Consider the following 22,449-nt stretch of genomic DNA (forward strand, 5'->3'; position numbering starts at 1 on the left):
ATCATCATTGGGGTATCTAGTTTTAAAAATGTGTGGCGTGACGCTGCCAACCAACAAAGATGGCTGCCATGGTTAAAAATACAACATAGGGGTAAAATGTAGATTTTGGCTTATAACTCTGAAACCAAAGCATTTAGAGCAAATCGGAAATGGGGTCTAAAAGTCAATTGGTCAAGATCTATCTGCCTTGCAATTTTCAGACAAATCAGACAACCCGTTGTTGGGTTGCTGCCCCCAAATAAGTAATTTTAAGGAAATTTTGCTGTTTTTGGTTATTATCGTGAATATTATTATAGATAGAGATAAACTGTAAACAGCAATAATGTTCAGCAAAGTCATGAAAGTAAGATCTACAAATAAGTCAACATGACCAAAATTGTCAAGTGATCCATGAAAGATTTATTGCCCGTTATAGTCAATTTTCAACCATTTTTCTAAAATTTTAGTATTCTTTTTAAAAATCTTCTCTGAAACTACCGAGCCAAATTTAACCAAACTTGGCCACAATCATCATTTGGGTATTTAGTTTAAAAATGTGTGGCGTGACCTGCCAACCAACCAAGATGGCCCCATGGCTAATTATAGAACATAGGGATAAAATGTAGATTTTGGCTTACAACTCTGAAACCAAAGCATTTAGAACAAATCTGACAGAGTGGGGGGGGGGGGGGGGGGGGGGGGGTTAAATTGTAGAATTAGTAATTTTAAGGAAATTTTGTAGTTTTTGGTAATTATTATCTTGAATATTATTATAGATAGAGATAATAGCAATAATGTTCAGCAAATTTAAAGTAAGATCTACAAATAAGTCAACATGACAAAATTGTCAGTTGACCCCTTAAAGAGTTATTACCCTTTATAGTAATTTTTTAACAATTTTCATAAATTTTTGTAAATTTTTAGAAAATATTTTCCACTGTAATTACTGGGCCAAGTTCATTATAGATAGAGATAATTGTAGCAGCAAGAATGTTCAGTAAAGTAAGATCTACAAACACATCACGATCACCAAAACACAATTTTGTCATGAATTTATCTGTGTCCATTGTTTATTATGTACCAAGGTGAGCGACACAGGCTCTTGAGAGCCTCTAGTTTTAATATGTCTTCCTTTAACTATGCGCTAAAGAAATAGTCTGAAGAACAAATACAACAATATAGAATAAACATATACACTGAAACAGTTGTCACTTTTTGACAGAGAATCCAACTTAAAGGAAGACTATTATTATGCAGCTGTTTAAAGAAATGAGGTTGATAAAGTACCTGTTTAAAGAAATGAGGTTGATAAAGTACCTGTTTAAATAAATGAGGTTGATAAAGTACCTGTTTAAAAAAATGAGGTTGATAAAGTACCTGTTTAAATAAATGAGGTTGATAAAGAACCTGTTTAAATAAATGAGGTTGATAAAGTACCTGTTTAAATAAATGAGGTTGATAAAGTACCTGTTTAAATAAATGAGGTTGAAAAAGAACCTGTTTAAATAAATGAGGTTGATAAAGTACCTGTTTAAATAAATGAGGTTGATAAAGTACCTGTTTAAATAAATGAGGTTGATAAAGAACCTGTTTAAATAAATGAGGTTGATAAAGTACCTGTTTAAATAAATGAGGTTGATAAAGTACCTGTTTAAATAAATGAGGTTAATAAAGTACCTGTTTAAATAAATGAGGTTGATAAAGTACCTGTTTAAATAAATGAGGTTGATAAAGTACCTGTTTAAATAAATGAGGTTGATAAAGTACCTGTTTAAATAAATGAGGTTGATAAAGTACCTGTTTAAATAAATGAGGTTAATAAAGTACCTGTTTAAATAAATGAGGTTGATAAAGTACCTGTTTAAATAAATGAGGTTGATAAAGTACCTGTTTAAATAAATGAGGTTGATAAAGTACCTGTTTAAATAAATGAGGTTGATAAAGAACCTGTTTAAATAAATGAGGTTGATAAAGTACCTGTTTAAATAAATGAGGTTGATAAAGTACCTGTTTAAATAAATGAGGTTGATAAAGTACCTGTTTAAATAAATGAGGTTAATAAAGTACCTGTTTAAATAAATGAGGTTGATAAAGTACCTGTTTAAATAAATGAGGTTGATAAAGTACCTGTTTAAATAAATGAGGTTAATAAAGTACCTGTTTAAATAAATGAGGTTGATAAAGTACCTGTTTAAAAAAATGAGGTTGATAAAGTACCTGTTTAAATAAATGAGGTTGATAAAGTACCTGTTTACATAAATGAGATTGATAAAGTACCTGTTTAAATAAATGAGGTTGATAAAGTACCTGTTTAAATAAATGAGGTTGATAAAGTACCTGTTTAAATAAATGAGGTTGATAAAGTACCTGTTTAAATAAATGAGGTTGATAAAGTACCTGTTTAAATAAATGAGGTTGATAAAGTATCTGTTTAAATAAATGAGATTGATAAAGTACCTGTTTAAATAAATGAGGTTGATAAAGTACCTGTTTAAATAAATGAGATTGATAAAGAACCTGTTTAAATAAATGAGATTGATAAAGTACCTGTTTGAATAAATGAACGTTATCAACCTCATTTTTTAAACAGCAATTCAGCCTAATTTTTTATACTTTTTTTATGACAGATTTTGATTTTATTTTGTAGTATTCTTGCAATATTGGGTCAATTCCATCCTGACCTATTGTAAGGTTGTATATGCAGGCATTCCAAAGATCTTGTTTGTTGCCACTCACAAGGACAAAGTACCAACGGTGAGTAATCTAATATTAGATATATAGTAGTAAGTCATTGCCATTTGAAAAAACTGCTTCATAAGAGCTATAATGCTTACATATTGATAATATGCCAACATGTCTTAACTTGACCAAACTTCGTATACAGCTACACTTTCGAAAGAACAAGATCCTAATTGATTTGTGGGTAATAGCCTTAAGATCAGATTAAAGGGCCTATAACTAGAGTAGAATATATGAAGAACCACTTATAGATCAGAAAATGATATTGGTTAGCATTTGTATTAATATTCAATTTGATATATCTCATTGTCATGGAGATTCTTTGCCGTGTTACTCTTGGGCATGGTCTATTGAGTTTAAACAGTTGCTCAGTTTAAATGTAAAAGTTTGTATTTTCTTTGCCGTATCACTCACGGGCATTGTCTATTGACTATAACAATTGCTCAGTTTAAATGTTAAAGTTTGTATTTTCTTTGCCGTGTCACTCTCGTGCATGGTTTATTGAATATAACAATTGCTCAGTTTAAATGTTAAAGTTTGTATTTTCTTTGCCGTGTCACTCTCGGGCATTGTCTATTGACTATAACAATTGCTCAGTTTAAATGTTAAAGTTTGTATTTTCTTTCCCGTGTCACTCTCGGGCATTGTCAATTGACTATAACAATTGCTCAGTTTAAATGTTAAAGTTTGTATTTTCTTTGCCGTGTCACTTTGGGCATTGTCTATTGACTATAACAATTGCTCAGTTTAAATGGTAAAGTTTGTATTTTCTTTGCCGTGTCACTCTCGGGCATTGTCTATTGACTATAACAATTGCTCAGTTTAAATGTTAAAAGTTGTATTTGAGTCAGTTTTTAGAAAGTTTAGCATTTAGTGGTACTGCACCAGATGAAGGTCTTAACAATAAATGTATCTTCAGTGATGTTAGAGGCCAAAATATTTGAAATTCCAAAACGTAATACAAATGTTGATGAGTTGGTGAAATCAAAAATCGGGACAGGGAATGCATGGGGACGATTCATGCTAAGTTCAATTTTTGTCGAGCCTTCGACTTTAGTCGAAAAAGCGAGACTAAGCGATCCTACTTTCCGTCGGCGTCGGCGTCGTCGTCGGCGGCGTCCACAAATATTCACTCTGTGGTTAAAGTTTTTGAAATTTTAATAACTTTCTTAAACTATACTGGATTTCTACCAAACTTGGACTAAAGCTTGTTTATGATCATATGATAGTATCAAGAAGTAAATTTTGTAAAAATAAAATTCCATTTTTCCGTATTTTACTTATAAATGAACATAGTTTTTCTGCAGGGAAACATTACATTCACTCTGTGGTTAAAGTTTTTAGAATTTTAATAACTTTCTTAAACTATCCTTGGTTTGTACCAAACTTAGACAGAAGCTTGTTTATGATGATAAGATAGTATCCAGAAGTAAATTTTGTAAAAATAAAATTCCATTTTTTCCGTATTTTACTTATAAATGGACATAGTATTTTTCTGCGGGGAAACATAACATTCACTCTGTGGTTAAAGTTTTTTAGAATTTTAATAACTTTCTTAAACTATCCTTTGTTTGTACCAAACTTGGACAGAAGCTTGTTTATGATCATAAGATAGTATCCAGAAGTAAATTTTGTAAAAATAAAATTCCATTTTTTCCGAATTTTACTTTTAAATTGACTTAGTTTTTCTGCGGGGAAACATTTACATTCACTCTGTGGTTAAAGTTTTTAAAATTTTAATAACTTTCTTTTACTATCCTGGGTTTGTACCATACTTGGACAGAAGCTTATTTATGATCATAAGATTGTTTCCAGAAGTAAATTTTGTAAAAAGATAACTCCATTTTTCTGTATTTTACTTTTTAAATGGACTTAGATTTTCTTCCAGTTAACATTACATACAGTCTGCAGTTCAAGTTTTCAAAACATTTATTAGATTCAATAACTATCCTAGATTTTTACCAAATTTGGACAGAAGCTTCTTACAATCAAAAGATAGTATCAAGAGGAATATTTTTATTGATTTTTTTCCTCATTTTTGTTGAGCCTGTGATTTACAGCAATAGTAGGCGAGACACTGGGTTCCGCGGAACTCTTACAAATTTTTATCAACAAAAAATTGAACTTTAACAATATTCATATGTTCATGCAAATACACTCTCGACCTGTTTTAGATTGATTGCCAACTTATTAAATGTGACTTATTTTGTTAACTTGTGTTTCTTTACTAGGTAGGTAAAGTGAATTACCAAACAAAAATATCAATAGCAAGTTTTTCTTTCAAAAGACCCTTTTCATTTTATTCCCCTTGGAATGTAAGATTGAACAACTGATAACAGTTTCAGTCTGTTATCTTTGAAAGTATAAGATCTAGGTAAAAAGTGTAAAATTGACCTGTAAGAGAAGATGTATGTCATTTGAAAATTTGAGATAAATCAAATTGTAGTATGCGTTGGAATATTCCACCATTGAAGATGCATATAAATCATCAGGTGTGCGATACAGTATCTTTACAGTGTATTATTCTGTCAACTTTTAATGTTTAACAGGAGAATATTGAGACCAGACGTGAAGAGCTTTACAGAGGAATTGAGGAGTTGTTTAAAGACCACGAGGGAAAACATCATCTGGTCCTTAGACCTCTAATATTTGTCAATGCCAAAGATCAAGCTGACCCAGAAATAGAAGTTCTGAAGAAAACAATAACAGAACTTACATTCGACCACCCATGCTGGGGTGAAAGAATGCCCAATGCTTGTGTTCCATTAGAGCTAGAGATCGCTGAACTAGTGGCAGAAGGAAAACAAATAATGTCATTGGCTGAAGTTAAAGAATTAAATGCTATCAGCGAGGTGTCTGTCCTGTCCCCTGAGCAGTTGACTGATTTCCTACATTTTCATCATTCTCTGGGGAAGATTGTTTATTTCGATACCCCCCAGCTGAGAGATAATGTAATGATCAACCCTCTTCTTATGGTGGAAGTTATGAGATCTTTTATCACAGGTGTGTATGTATATTCATTGTGTGGTGATGGAATCAATGCAGAATTTTTCGTTTCTGTTCTCTTTCTTAAGTTTATTTCATAAAAATTTTATGAAACTTAAATATAATATATTTTTTTCAATTTAAACTGAAACAGATATTTATTTAGTACAAAGGTATCGGTATAACTATAGAACTACATGGTTTCAAAATATAAAATATATTTGAACAATGCTAAAAAAAACTTTGAGAATGCAAGTAGTTCTATCTCGTTTTGAGTTGATTAACAACACAATTATGTTTTGAGACAATGTGTAGTTGTTATATATTTTTAAACTGAAACTCTTATGCTAAGCTTTATATAGAAGGTGAATGTAGATGTGGTTAGTGTGACATTCAGTTTTACTAAACTAACATACATTATTGTTTAGGGACAAGCTGATGCACCCCTAGGGTTGCGAGATTTTTTCGATGTGTTGGTGTCCTTTGACTGTTTTCTGCATTTTGGTCAGGTAGTTGTCTCTTTAGCGTATTCCATGTTTTTATTTTCAATTTTGTTGCAGGATCAATGCATTTTGACCACAAATGAAACACAATTGCAAAATGGTATAAGTGCCCATATTGATGCCTAGTGTTATAAATTATTCATTGGTTCCCATTTTTGTCGAGCCTTCAACTTTAGTCGAAAAAGCGAGACTAAGTGATCCTACATTCCGTTGCGTCGTCGGCGGCGGTGGCGTCCACAAATATTGACTCTGTGGTTAAAGTTTTTGAAATTTTAACAACTTCCTTAAACCATACTGGATTTCTACCAAACTTGGACAGAAGCTTGTTTATGATCATAAGATAGTATCCAGTAGTAAATTTTGTGAAAATAAAATTCCATTTTTTCCGTATTTTACTTATAAATGGACTTAGTTTTTCTGCGGGAAAACATTACATACACTCTGTGGTTAAAGTTTTTAAAATTCAAATAACTTTCTTAAACTATCCTGGATTTCTACCAAACTTCTACAGAAGCTTATTTATGATCAGAAGATAGTATCCAGAAGTAAATTTTGTGAAAATAAAATTCAATTTTTTCCGTATTTTACTGATAAATGCACTTAGTTTTTCTGCTGGAAAACATTACATCACTCTGTGGTTGTAGTTTTTTAAATTTTAATAACTTTCTTAAACTATCCTTGGTTTGTACCAAACTTGGACAGAAGCTTGTTTATAATCATAAGATAGTATCCAGAAGTAAATTTTGTAAAATGACAAATCTATTTTTTCCATATTTTACTTTAAATGGACTTTTTTTCTGCCAGGAAACAACACATTCACTCTGTGGTTAAATTTTTAAAAATTTTGATAACTTTCTTATACTATTTTTTATTTGTACCAAACTAAGACAGAAGCTTGTTTATGATAGTATCTAGAAGGAAATTTTGTTAATATTTTGTACCTGTGTATCTGTATTTTACTTATAAATGGACTTAGTTTTTCTTCCAGTTAACATTACATCCTGGGTCTGCAGTTAAAGTTTTTAAAACATTTATTAGATTCATAAACTATCCATGATTTTTTACCAAACTTGGACAGAAGCTTCCTACAATCCAAATATGGTATCAAGCGGAATATTTTTATTGATTTTTTCCCTCATTTTTGTTGATCCTGCAATTTACAGCAAAAGTCTGCAGACATTTATTCTTCATAATCATGAAATATCAACTATTAATACTTAGTTCTCCCATCATGTTGTAACTGCGTCACTTTCTATTTATATAAGGGAACACATTTCACCCGGAAATCTGAACCTCACCAATAGAGCAGAAATTCCTGCTAAATTAAACCAATAGTTCCAAACGGTGAAGTTGAAAGTAATGTTTACGGACACCATCACGAGTTGGTTGACTGTTATGAAATATTCGTTTCGCAGATGATAACGGATTATGTCGTATCTATGGCAATGTCAGTTTTTGAATTTGAATGTCCCTCTGGTATATTTCACCCCTATTTCATAATATCATATTTGTCTGTTTGTGTTTTTCTTTGTTAGCCATGGCAATGTCAGTTTATGAGTATGAATGTCCCTCTGTTATATTTGGCCCCTATTTTATAATATCATATTTGTCTGTTTGTCTTTTTCTTTGTTAGCCATGGCAATGTCAGTTTATGAGTATGAATGTCCCTCTGTTATATTTGGCCCCTAATTTATAATATCATATTTGTCTGTTTCTTTTTATAAAACCGCAAAAATTTTAATTTTTCGTCATATATTGCTATCACGTTGGCATCGTCGTCTGCGTCGTCGTCGTTGTCGTCGTCGTTGTCGTCGTCCGAATACTTTTAGTTTTCGCACTCTAACTTTAGTAAAAGTGAATAGAAATCTATGAAATTTTAACACAAGGTTTATGACCACAAAAGGAAGGTTGGGATTGATGTTGGGAGTTATGATCCCAACATTTTAGGATTTAAGGGCCAAAAAGGGCCCAAATAAGCATTTTGTTGGTTTTCACACAATAACTTAAGTTTAAGTAAATAGAAATCTATGAAATTTTGACACAAGGTTTATGACCACAAAAGGAAGGTAGGGATTGATTTTGGGAGTTTTGGTTCTAACAGTTTAGGAATTAGAAGCCAAAAAAGGGCCAAAATAAGCATTATTCTTGGTTTTTGCACAATAACTTTAGTTTAAGTAAATAGAAATCTATGAAATTTAAACACAAGGTTTATGACCACAAAAGGAAGGTTGGTATTGATTTGGGGAGTTGAGATCCCAACAGTTTAGGAATTTGGGGCCCAAAGGGTCCAAAATTAAACTTTGTTTGATTTCATCAAAAATTGAATAATTGGGGTTCTTTGACATGCCGAATCTAGCTGTGTATGTAGATTCTAAATTTTTGGTCCCGATTTCAAACTGGTTTACATTAAGGTCCAAAGGGTCCAAAATTAAACTTTGTTTGATTTTGACAAAAATTGAATCCTTGGGGTTCTTTGATATGCTGAATCTAAAAAAGTACTTAGATTTTTAATAATTGGCCCAGTTTTGAAGTTGGTCCAAATCGGGGTCCAAAATTAAACTTTGTTTGATTTCATCAAAAATTGAATAAATGGGGTTCTTTGATATGCCAAATCTAACTGTGTAATATGTAGATTCTTAATTTTAGGTCCAGTTTTCAAATTGGTCTACATTAAGGTCCAAAGGGTCCAAAATCATAATGTGACATAAACCTATGTTGTGTCAACTATTTAATCACAATCCACATTTATAGCTGTATCAAACTTAAAAGTTGTGTCCATACTTGTCCCATCTGTTCAGGGTTCTACATCTGCGGTCGTATAATGCTGCGCCCTGCGAAGCAACTGGTTTAGCCATGGCATTGTCAGTTTATGAGTTTGAATGTCCCTCTGGTGTATTTCGCTTCTATTTTATAATATATCATATTTGTCTGTTTGTCTTTTTCTTTTTTAGCCATGGTGATGTCAGTTTATGAGATTGAATGTCCCTCTTGTATATTTAGCCCCTATTTTATTATATCATATTTGTCTGTTTGTCTTTTTCTTTTTTAGCCTTGGAGATGTCAGTTTATGAGTTTTATTGTCCCTCTGGTATATTTTGCCCTATTTTATGATATCATATTTGTCTGTTTGTCTTTTTCTTTTTAAGCCATTGCTATGTCAGTTTATGAGTTTCAATGTCCTTCTGGTATATTTCGCTCCTGTTTTATAATATCATATTTGTCTGTTTGTCTTTTTCTTTTTAGCCATGGCTATGTCAGTTTATGAGTTTGAATGTCCCTCTGGTGTATTTCGCTTCTATTTTATAATATATCATATGTGTCTGTTTGTCTTTTTCTTTTTTAGCTATGGTGATATCAGTTTTTGAGTTAAATGTCCATCTGGTGTATTTGGCTTCTATTTTATAATATATCATATTTGTCCGTTTGTCTTTTTTCTTCTTTAGCCATGGTGATGTCAGTTTGTGAGTTTGAATGTCCCTCTTGTATATTTCGCCCCTATTTTATAATATCATATTTTTCTGTTTGTCTTTTTCCTTTATAGCCTTGGCTATGTCAGTTTATGAGTTTCAATGTCCCTCTGGTATATCTTGCTCCTGTTTTATAATATCATATTTGTCTGTTTGTCTTTTTCTTTCTAAGCCATGGCTATGTCAGATTATAAGTTTCAATGTCCCTCTGGTATATCTCGCTCCTGTTTTATAATATCAAATTTGTCTGTTTGCCTTTTTCTTTTTTAGCCATGGCTATGTCAGTTTATGAGTTTGAATGTCCCTCTGGTGTATTTCGCTTCTATTTTATAATATATCATATTTGTCTGTTTGTCTTTTTCTTTTTTAGCTATGGTGATATCAGTTTTTGAGTTAAATGTCCATCTGGTGTATTTCGCTTCTATTTTATAATATATCATATTTGTCCGTTTGTCTTTTTCTTTTTTAGCCATGGTGATGTCAGTTTATGAGTTTTAATGTCCCTCTGGTATATTTTGCCCTATTTTATGATATCATATTTGTCTGTTTGTCTTTTTTCATTTTTAGCCATGGCTATGTCAGTTTATGAGTTTCAATGTCCCTCTGGTATCTCTTGCTCCTGTTTTATAATATCATATTTGTCTGTTTGTCTTTTTCTTTTTAAGCCATGGCTATGTCAGTTTATAAGTTTCAATGTCCCTCTGGTATATCTCGCTCCTGTTTTATAATATCAAATTTGTCTGTTTGTCTTTTTTTCTTTTTAAGCCATGGTGATGTCAGTTTATGAGTTTTAATGTCCCTCTGGTATATCTCGCTCCTGTTTTATAATATCATATTTGTCTGTTTGTCTTTTTCTTTTTTAGCCATGGCTATGTCAGTTTATGAGTTTGAATGTCCCTCTGGTGTATTTCGCTTCTATTTTATAATATATCATATTTGTCTGTTTGTCTTTTTCTTTTTTAACCATGGTGATGTCAGTTTTTGAGTTTGAATGTCCCTTTTGTATATTTCGCCCCTATTTTATAATATCATATTTTTCTGTTTGTCTTTTTCTTTTTAAATCAAGGTAATCATGGTAATAAACATTCAAAATATTTGTTTACTTCCTGTACTTAGAATAAATAGTAACTGAGGAGTAAACTTTATGTGCTAAAAGCTGGAAAATAAAAATTTGAACGACAGTAATTGACTGACAAGATGTCATCATGGATGACTGCCATACATCATTCTTAGTGTTTCTTTAACAGAAAATATGTAGAAACCATGCAAACATTTGAAAACTCACAGTTTTCCCACAGCACATGCAAGCCTTGTTTCAGATTATTTTCTTCCAAATGGGAAATGATTGAACTTTGATCATCAAATCCTGTTAGAACAGACTAAACAAAAAAATAATGTGTTCTGATATAAAAGACATATAATTTAAATATTAGGATAAATTGTTTGTTCCAGTGCTGATCTAAGTGAGCGATACAAATTGTTTTATCATGTAGCTTTTATAGACTGGTATTACCTCATAATATAAACTATATTTTAAGTCTGATAACATCTTCTTCATTTCATTTTTATAGATGTTGCATTTTGGCCCAAAGAAAATAAAACAAGGAAAACCTTCAAAAAAATGTCTGAAAAGGGAATGATACAAAAAGTAGACCTCTACCAGATTTGGGAACAAGAAGAATTCCGTCAGATTTTACCATTTAAAGAGTACATATTTGATATGCTGATACATCTAGATATCGTATCCGAACAACGGAGATATGATACAAAAACAGGAAGTCGTCTACCAATAGAAAACTTCTTTGTACCCTGTATGCTTACACAAAGAAATAATACAGATTACTTGACACAAGAATGTACACCAGAGAGGACTGTAAGTTTGGCCTTTGTTTTCAAAGGAACCATCATACCTCCAGCCTTACCAAACCGTCTAATATGTGCATGTCTGAGTATGTGGACATTAAAAGAATACCAAGGACGGAAACTTATGTTTTCTGGGTTTGTTGGGTTATCATTTGATAAAGAGCATGATATTGTTGTCTGTGTAGAAGGAAATAAGATCTTACTGTACCTTGTCCATAAGCGCTCCAAGGGCCTGATAATACCTGATATAGCCACCAGTGTCCGGGATTGTTTGTTTGTAACTTTAGAGAGAATATCTGAATTTTATCAGTCAACTATCCATTGTAAAGCCAACAACAAGTTACCATTCCACACTGAGTATTCCTGCTCAAAATTAAACTGTTTTACTCCAGAAGAAAATATGGTTGTAGATACAGAGGAATGTCTTTGCGAACATGGTGAAAACATTAAACACAACTGGAGAGTTTGGAATCAGAAACTGGTATGTACTTTACTTTAACTATTTTCATTTTGAATAATTTCTTAGGATGCATAAAAGACAGATATTTTTGGACATCATATAGTTGGTTTGTTTCTTTATAACGAAATAAATAAAAAAAAACAAATACAAAAATACCGAGGAAAATTCGGAATGGAAAGTCCCCTATCAAATCGCAAAATTTAATGCTGAAACATTAAAGAAAAAAAAATACAAGGACAATTGTATTCATCAGTATGATAACAATCATTTGTTTTCAACTCTAGCTTTCCATTTGTTATTTTTTCGTAATTTTTTCGAGTATAATTAACAGCAATGCCAGTGTAGCAATTATTTGATTAAACCCCTAATCAATGTGCTGCAATTCACAGACACAGTGTAATGAATAGTATACATTAGGCGCAGACATATTGAGCAGAATGATGTTTAAATCTCGAAAATTCATTTACAACTTACAAACTGAAGTAAAAAACACAAAACTGAGAGAATCTTTCGAACTACAAAAAGAGACCAGTTGCTATAGATGATGATGTTCTTCTGTTACGCCAACACCAACCACCATGCAAATTTACACTTACTCAAAATGTCATAATAGGTAGGACAACACAATCAGTGTATTAAAAGGTCGCACAACAAACCATACAATCCCTCCAAAAAAGTCACATAAAGGTATATGTGGTAGTCTCATTGGTGTAACTTTGTACTTCCAAATATTATGATTAATATGGAAACAAGACGATGTTGTATGATTGCCAATGAGGAAGCTCTCCACCAGAGATCAATTGACAAATTCGCAATGCTAGCTCATGGCTTTCACTAATCTTTCACTAATTAGAAAAAAGCATACCATATTTTCAACTATAAAGGGCCCTGAACAGACAGATCTATGTAAAACAATTCAAAAATGAAAACTAACGAACTGATTCATGCATAAAACAAAGAACGAAAAAAAGTAGGATGTACACCCAACAAATTACAACAACGAATATACAGGCTCCTGACTTGGGACAGGCACATATAAATTGTGGCTTGATTAAACTTGTTCAGCATAGTTTGGTAATCAACATATAACTTTAAAAGAAGCAGATTCTATGTTTTTGTTTTTTGGTATGTTAGCCGGATTACGTTAGCTTCAAATAATTGTAGAATAATAAAAAGTTTTTTTTTTCCTTATAGGAACAAATGCAGTGTGATCCTAGTTGTCCAGGTAAATGTATTGACTATTTCTTTTTCTGTTAAAAGATCTAAAAAATATCATAATTCCTTTGCGAGTAAAATATGTATCTTAGGAGTATTTTTCATTTCCATTTAAGTTATATTGTGAGCTGATAACATAAATACAAAACATAGGTAAGATTCACAATAATCCTGTTCTAAAAAGGAGTAGGTTCGTTAAGGACTCATTTTGGCCTCAAATTTCAGTTTCATCTAACAAAAGATTTTGACCACTTTTTAAACACTTAAGTGTCTATTTCACTTGATTCAATTAGTTAATGTGAAAGATGTTAACTGATTAAGTCATTAAAATCGATCCGATTGAAGATGAAATATGGAAAATCTCTCAAATATGCCAAAAAAACGTCACTTTATATGTTATATATTATCTTAAAATACAACTTACATTACATATTAAGGATAAACATGAATGCGGCCACTTTCGTTTTACACAGAAAACCGTCTAAAATCTAACTAAAATGATAGAATTTTGAAGATTTCAGTAATATAGCATGACTCAATGGTGCTACAACCCGATATATATGCATTGTATTGTCAAAAGCAGCCCATATTTATGTAGCAGAAACACTCTGTTCAATAAATAACTAAAAGTTTACATTTTAACAATTTTGTAAAACTGTTATATTTTTGGGCCAGAAAGAGGCCTTACCGGACCTACTCCTTTGTGGAATTGAAATGTGTATCAACTATCTTTGTATTGCATTACCACAAACAAATTTCAGCAAATATTCAAGCGTTACTGATGAGTCTTTTGTAGACGAAACACACGTCTGGCGTAAATCCCAAAATAATCCTGGTATTTATGATGAGTTTGTATGCATGATATATATAAGAGTTGACTAGCATACAAACCTTTACTATTTTTGTCATGATTTCACTACTCCATGTTGGTCCAAAGTTGGTTGGCTTGCTTACCAATATTGTAAGGATAAAAATGATAAAGGAAATTGGGAATGTGTCAAAGCGACCACAGAGCAGACAACAGTCGAAGGATGTTAACTATAAAGTAAAATCACAAAAATGCTAAACTCCAGGGAAAATTCCAAACGGAGAGTCTCTAATCAAATGGCAAAATCAAATGTTAAAACTCATCAAACGAATGGACAACAACTGTCATATTCCTGACTTGGTAAGATAAATGTAACTGAAAATTGCTTAGTTATAGAGGTTACACATAAGTCATATTATAAAAGCTGTTTGACGAACACAAGTAATACTATTTACTTAATTCTAACATGCCTTACTCATGTTTTCATAACGATCGTAATAATATATATGAAATGCAGACTCAGTTCATAGATCTCACCAAAACATAGATTATGAACTAACTAGTTTGATAATAAATGAAATACAAATTTAAATGTATCTATTTGAGTATCATAATTTTAAACTCTAAATAAGCACTTTTTGACAAAACCTTCACATGTATTTCATTTATTTGAAAGCAAATTAATTTTTTTTTATTTTTTTATACGACTGCCAAAATATTAAGGGATCGTAAAATGCTATCATGTTCTCATCGATGTCATTGTCTGCGTCGTCGTCATCCGACGACATTTCGTTTCTCAATAACTTAAGTTAAAGTGTATGGATCTCTTTGAAATTGAAGCAATAGGTTTAATACTACAACAGGAAAGTTGAGATGGTTTTTGGAGGCGATGGTCCCAACTGTTTAGAAATTAGAGTTGAAAATTGTCCCCAAACAAGCATTTTTCTAGTTTCAGAACAATAACTTGTGTATAAGTATTTTGATTGCTCTAAAATTGTACCCGAAGGTTCCATACCACAAGTTGAAGATTGGGATTCATGTTGGGGGATATTGCCCAATCTGTTCTCGAATTTAGGGTCAACAGGGTCTAAAGCAAGCATTTTTCTAGTTTTCAGACAATAATGCTTGTTTTAGTACATTGATGTCTCTTAAACTGTACCACATTTTATAAAAAGTTTTTTTTTTTAAATATTTATTTTTCTGGAATTAAAAAAATCTTTTTGAAAACAACTGGGTCAATTTGAATCAAACCTGGCCATACTTATCATTGGGTATCTAGTTAAAACACATTATATGTGGTTATCTTCCATTCATAAAGTAATCGTACAAAATCACTACGCACGTTATAGAAATGTTACTAACCATGCTTTTAATACTTGGAGAAAATTACGGACTCTGTTATGTATTAGGGCCTTTTTTAATTGCTGATTGTTACTTACAAACTCAACTCTGTAAACGGATTGCATAATAGTCAATATGATGCAAAATGATCAAGGTGACTTCTCTAGACAGTGTCAACTATAATTAAGACCCTTTGCGTTATTAAAAATAATGACCGGTAATTCTCAGTTTAGTATAAGTAAATAGACCTTTTGCTGGAATTATTTTATGTAGACTCATGTCAGGTTTAATTCTTTTACATATGGATGTTCGAAAAAAGTTACAAAAACATTTACTAGGCAGCAAATGCTTTCAAAGCCTTACATGCTTTGATAACCAGTTTGATGTGGTATTGCCTATCATTTTGAGTATAAAATGGATAGAGAAAAAACTTCATGCTGGCTAACAAATTGGAACTCATTATTTTAGGTGTATAAATACTGGTAAAACAGCAAGGCATGGCCATAGAGATGTAGATAATTATTCTGTATTACAATTTCATAAGACGGCCTTGTTCTTAATGGTAGAATATTCTAAAAACAGCCAAACACGGTCATAAACATATAGCTTATATTAAAACAGCCAGACAAGGCCATATAGATCATGTAGATATTGTTCATAAAATAGCCAGACAGGACCATAGAAACATTATGAAAATAGATATTTATTCTTGGTGGTAGACAGTTTTGAAATATAATTACTATCTATATTTGTTGCCAATATTGACTCATAGTGTTCTAGTAATGTATTGTCACATTTACATAATTATTACCATCTTTTCACAATGTTTACGTTTTATACAACTTGTAGGTTTGAGTGAATATTCTTTAGATCAAATTCCAAGTAACCCCGAGTTGCTTCGTCTTTCCTGTAATTGTGAGGAAGACTTGATACATGAATTAGCACTTCGTCTTGGAATGGAAGAGATAGATTGGAGAGATATTGGCAAGAATTACACAGGAAATACACAGATGGTCAAGTTTTTGACACTTATTCACATGAAAGAGAATTATTCAATATGTTTTGGAGATCTAGATAAAAGTTTGCAAGAAATGAAAATAACAACACACACATTATGCATGGTAAGCTATATAGAGATAAAGTGTATTTTTTTGCAATTATTATCTCCCTTTCAATTATGGTCACTTCAAAGTATATTAACTACGATTTTGACAACTTCTCCTAAGATTGCAGATCTCATCATAAATGCTTATACAGTTTATACGACTTTATTTTCAGGTCAGGAGAAGAAAGCAAGTTAAATCTAGTGAGTAAACTGTATCTAAAGATATTCATCAACTTAAAACGAAATCTAGTATTTTTGTTTTACTGTACTTTTAAAAGAAATCATGCTTAACAGTGACTTTATTAACCCATGGTCAAACGTAGTGTGGGCCTGGCTAAAGTGCTGTGTCCGTTTATTCATTCTTCTTATTAACTAATGTCTTTCATTCAGTTTACAATCATAGAAACTGCATATATTGTCAAGTAATAAACATATTCTCATAGAAATTAAGTTGACAGAAGCATAAACATGAATTGTGTTTGTTAATTGTTGTGTTTAGGAAAAACACAAACAGGGTTGATATTGAAAGTGATGTTTTGTCAATAAATGGGCAGTTTTTTTTCTTATTTATAATCACTTTGTCATTATTTTTTATTCTTACTAGACCAATGATTTGGCTAGTGATCATGTATGCCCCTTTGCTTTCTTGTCATTCACTGAGATAACACATGGTAGTGTCCACTTGTGAGTCTATTTGTGAAGAAAGTAAATTTTCAGAGGCTGTTTACAAGGGAAGTAAGATGACTAAAAAGGACCTAGACAAATCCTTGAAAGGTCCATTTTGCCTGAGGGAACTTTATTTCCATAATAATTTCTAAACATATCAACAAATACTTGTAATAGAAAAAACGTTTGATTTGAATCATGCCAGCTAAAAAGTTAACTGAGCTGATAATAATTGTGTATTCTGTGATCAGCATTTTACAAACAGACCTTTCAAAAAGAGGGGCTATAGATACCAGAGGGACATTCAAACTCATAATTCGAAAATAAACTGACCATTATGTGGCTAATAAGACAAGGTCAAACAGAAACACACTAGTATACAAAACAAAACACAGAAAACTAAAGACTAAGCAACACAAACCCCGCTAACCATTGGGTGTGATCTCAGGTGCACCAGAAGGGTAGGCAGAACCTGCTCCACACGAGGCACCCATTGTGTTGTTCATGTCAGCTAAAACCAGTCCTAGAAAATATAATGATTGTTTAAAACATCATTTGAAGGAAAAGATTTTCTGGATTTCTGGCAGTGTGAGTAACGGCCTGATTGAATAGAAATTAATGTATAATTTGCAAAAAGTTTGAATGCGAATACAAGAAAAACTCATGTTCAGAATCGAGTCAGTAAACATGGTAAATACCATTTGACACTAAAAGTTATTTGAGATTCAGAAAAATCTTGTTGTTTTAATAAAGCAAGGACAAGGTGTTTAAACATGTCCATGAGTCTATGTAAAATTATTCACGTACATGTATTATTTAAATCTGAATACTCTTATAGGAATTCAAGACGATAAATTAGATTGTATCCCTACGGATGAAATTTTAGACAAGCTAGCACCACAGATTGGAAAAATGGTTTTTCAACTTGGAACAGAACTCGGATTGTCCATAGCGGATTTAGAAAACATCGACAAATGTAGTCCCGATTTGACAGCCCAAAATAAGGAAGTGTTATTTACTTGGAGAAAAGACAGATCAGTAAAACCTACAATACGGGTCATTAAACAAGCTTTAGTTAATATAAGAAAAGGTGTACGTTGTTTAGAGGAAGTTGTGGAGAACATAGATGCAAAAACATTAAGAGCTGTGGAAATAGTTACAGGTAATAATATGCTGCGACGGAAAACAGGCATGGAAACTTTTCAGTAGCTTTTTATTAACGGAATAGGTAGCATTCGTAAATGAATCCTATACTGAAATTTGATTATTCCCTCATGTTCAGTCTCCCAGTCAATTTTCAGCCATATCCACTGCGGTTCATTCAGTTATGTTAAAACAATTCACTTGCAGTCAACTCAGTAGCTTTTCAGACAGTATATGGTTGCTTCTAATTGTTAAGGTTTTTATTTTGGTTTTTAATTTAATTTCTTTGAAATGTTTTAGCAGTATTGGTATACTACTCTTGTGAAGTAATGCACTCCAATTTTTCTTTCATTTGTTATGACCTGCGTTTCCTTTGTTTAGTGTTGGTTCATGTCAATTCAATGCATACATATGTGTCAGAAAATATTTGGATATTTTAAGTTCTATATTTAGAACCAATCTTGAAAACTAATCTTTCTTTAACCTGTGACAGTTGTGTAAAAGGAACATATAAAAACCAAATATAAAAGGCACTTTGTGCTTTACTCGTCAGATTGATACCAAATAGTCCGTTTCTATGTATGCAGACATTTGTTTTTTGAGCATTTCAGTGTTTCTGTTGTTCCATTGTTTTCCCCATATAGTTGATGTGTTTCCCTCGGTTTTGGTTTGTGACCTGGATTTGTTTTCGCTTAATCGATTTATGACTATTGAACAGCGGTTTACTACTGTTTATGACACAAAGCAAACACATAATTAACAGAAACACATAAGCATAAAGTACTGATAAGCTAGTTAACAAATTATTAAAGAAAAATGTACCTGAGACAAAATATCAATCAATACACATCAAATGAATTTAGTTTCATTACGGCATAAACACTTTAGGAAAACTTAACATAACATATCTATTTTACTGTGAATATCACTTTATATATCTATGTACATTTTCGGGAGTTAGCTTCTTATACAGGAATATCATATCTGTGAGCTACAGATGAAGGTTCTTCCATAGAATTAGATACTGTCTTGAGAGTTTGAGCTGTGCTCAACTTTTATATTCCATATTTTGTATGCATGCAATTTCAAAACTTTAACTAATGTTCAGACCTTTCGCTTGCTTGACAATACATATTTTGAAAAGAAATCAGTAAATGCAGTATGCTAACTGAATACAAAATATAATCATTTTGATATTTTAAGTCAACTTACATGCTAAACGAAATTTTGTATTACCACAATTACAGATAAAATCAGAGATAATGCAGACAGAATCATACAGGACATACAAACCAGTCAAATTTTAGACCATATGATGACACATCTGGTGATATCAGCAGACGACAGACTTGATATTGAACATTATCCTCGACATGATGACCAGAACAAAGCATTGCTGGATATTGTGATTAAAAGGAGAGAACCAGCTTACAGTGTGTTTGTTGGTGGATTACGTATTTATGGATACGAAGATATCGCTAATGATTTGAAATGTGAGTTCAGTCCAAGTCCAACATCAACATCTGCTGAAACTAAAGGTATGTCTGAAGGGTTTATTATAAACACGAACAAAGAAGGATTTTTACTGAAAATATTTCTAAATCTTGTTATACATTTATTCAAAATAGATATAATGTATTTGATTCTAAAGACTATCTTCCACATCAATTGTGTCGTATTTGTTTTATCATAAATACACTACTTTTCTGGCATACCAAAGTAGGTCACTGGTATATATGATGAGTTTTTCAGGACGAATTTCAGTTTGTGTGAAGTAAATATGATCTCAGACATTGAGATCAAGATTATTTTCTACAGTTATAATGAAGTCACAGTTCATTTAATACCTGTTACGAATCAGGCAAATATGACCTCAGATGAATTTCGCTTCTTAGATCCAACTGTAGAAAAAAATAGTGAACATATATAATGCAAAAGCATTAGCTTGGTCAACTATAAAAGAAAATCAATGTGAGAGAAAATAGAATAATAAACACATTGGTAATTAACTATGAATTGGGAATATGTATGTTTACCAGCTCTCTTTAAAATATCAAACGCTTATCATATGTGTTTGATAAATTCAGAGCATACATCTCAATTTATTTGAAGAAATGTAAAATCTATCAACACTACATTCTATGTGGGTATTCAATTTATTCATGAGACATTTGATTTAAGAAAAAGGTGAATAAAACTAAAACAGTAGAAGGGCTACATACCTGAAAGTACTGAAAAATGGCCAAATCCATCTAATGCCAACTTTGCCCGAATGAGTTGAAACGTTAGTTTCTGCATAATTTAAAAAAATTATAAACGGTAAATTTAAGAAGGGTTTGTTTAAAATAATGTGAGTAGCAAATTACTGAATACTGAGCTAATAATACTTTAGGGCATGTATAATCCACCAGAAGAGGTATCGACCAAGTGATGTAAAACAATAAAAACGTTATAAATTTCATGTGGTCCAAATATCTTTTCTGGATTTAACCTCGTCTTTAGTCATAAAAGGTCAATAGCATTATCTGAAGAAAAAAAAATCTTTTTGTATTTTGTAGGCTTATCAGTTTGTAATGTTCCATTATATAAAGTTCGTCTACAAAAGAACTACCTCAAGGTCATCACTGATATACAACACGAGAACATAGTCGATCATCTAATATCAAGAGAGGTAGTGTCAGTTGATGATGGGAAGAAGATAGAATCTGGTAAAACACCACAGGAAAAGAACAGGAATTTAATGGACATGCTGTTGCGTAAAAATGAACAGGGATTTAATGAATTTCTCAAAGCCCTACGAAAAGACTCAATTTATGCAGATTTAGCAGATCAAATAGAGAAGACAGAAGTTACTAGCACAGATATGGCAACTCTTCATAAATGCTTCAAATAAAATAAAAGTAATTTCTTTCAGAAAAAACAGCTAGGAAAACCATCAGTTAACAATTAATAGAAGGAAGTATTGTCAATCCAAGGCATTACGATTTGGTCACTTCAATAATCCACTGTAAATTCAAAAATTATTGCGTGCATTTATTATTGCCTTTTTTTTAAATGGGACAAAAAAGCGATAGTAATTATTACAATGTCAAAAGAATCTTTATACTAATATATGTATCAGTTAAAGAATTTGTGTTCTTAGTAATGCAATACTCACTCAGTCACATTTTTCGCATTAATAAAAACCTCAAAATAATTTCTGAATTTACAATATGTGAATGAATCACAATGTAATAGTGATAACAATCTTTTATCTTAAACATATTTCATGTGTGAGTGTCATGCATGGCAAGTAAAAAGCTAAAATATGTACTAACCCCTTTTATGAGAGTTGATTCCTACAATCCCAATATCCATTTGACGTGGCTCAGTAGTTATACAGCCCGTCATTTTGTTATTGTGCTATGGTAAATTTTTGTATTCTCGCTTTCGTTTTTGCCAATATGCTTTGTCTATATGCCTTTTTTATTTTTTTATAATGATTTAGACTATAACACAATGTTTACTGCTGTATCCTTATTTTTGACAATTTTACCTATTATGTCTATTTACTTTGTTCACACACTGGCGTCAATTTAATGGAATTCAATGCAACTTTTATACAAGTGAGAGGTTTAACTAGCTATAAACCAGGTTCAGTATACCATTTTCGACATAAGCAAATGTTTGTACAAAAATAGGAATTTAAAAGTTGTTATCCATTCATGTAGCGTGTTTGAGCACATACGTCTAGATGAACAAACCTTCGTGTTTTTGATAATACATAATTTTGTAAACAGATAATTTGCACACGTGATATGTCATAACTACTGGGCTGGTTATACCCGTTAGAATGTAACAACCGCCAGTAGTTGCATCAACCCGTTGATTGTAAAAACTCGTAAAGTATACTTAATTTGTTATGCTGGTGGGTAAACCAGCTGTGTCTAGAAATCAATTAAATTTAAACTTATCATCATTTGTAAAGTTACTTTTTTTTTGTATAGTTAAATAATACCATTTACATGTTGGACAGAGATCAACTGATGAACTGCTACATAGATGCCAACCATTACGATTTTTCCGTAGTTTTTCCGATTTTGCAATAAAAACTACGCTATTACGGTCAAAGTCGAAAAGTTACGGATTCCCAATCCTCGCCGTTCAATTTTGTAAAACGCGGATTTTTATCATTA

At 31.7% G+C, this 22,449-nt stretch overlaps 1 protein-coding gene across 1 annotated transcript in view; it reads left to right on the forward strand.

Annotated features, from left to right (window-relative positions):
- LOC134718361 (uncharacterized) overlaps positions 1-22,215 on the forward strand; it is a 45,391-nt gene extending 23,176 nt beyond the window's left edge. The window contains exons 3-11 of the mRNA XM_063580858.1: positions 2,627-2,733; positions 5,268-5,721; positions 11,245-12,017; positions 13,191-13,221; positions 16,210-16,481; positions 16,639-16,666; positions 17,970-18,293; positions 19,522-19,812; positions 20,833-22,215. Of these exons, the coding sequence (XP_063436928.1) occupies positions 2,627-2,733; positions 5,268-5,721; positions 11,245-12,017; positions 13,191-13,221; positions 16,210-16,481; positions 16,639-16,666; positions 17,970-18,293; positions 19,522-19,812; positions 20,833-21,167 (2,615 nt within the window). The 3' untranslated portion in view covers positions 21,168-22,215. The remainder of the gene's footprint in view (positions 1-2,626; positions 2,734-5,267; positions 5,722-11,244; positions 12,018-13,190; positions 13,222-16,209; positions 16,482-16,638; positions 16,667-17,969; positions 18,294-19,521; positions 19,813-20,832) is intronic.
- Positions 22,216-22,449: the final 234 nt, after the last annotated feature.

This window comes from Mytilus trossulus, chromosome 5, assembly GCF_036588685.1.
Source record: "Mytilus trossulus isolate FHL-02 chromosome 5, PNRI_Mtr1.1.1.hap1, whole genome shotgun sequence".
Classification (NCBI taxonomy): domain Eukaryota; kingdom Metazoa; phylum Mollusca; class Bivalvia; order Mytilida; family Mytilidae; genus Mytilus; species Mytilus trossulus.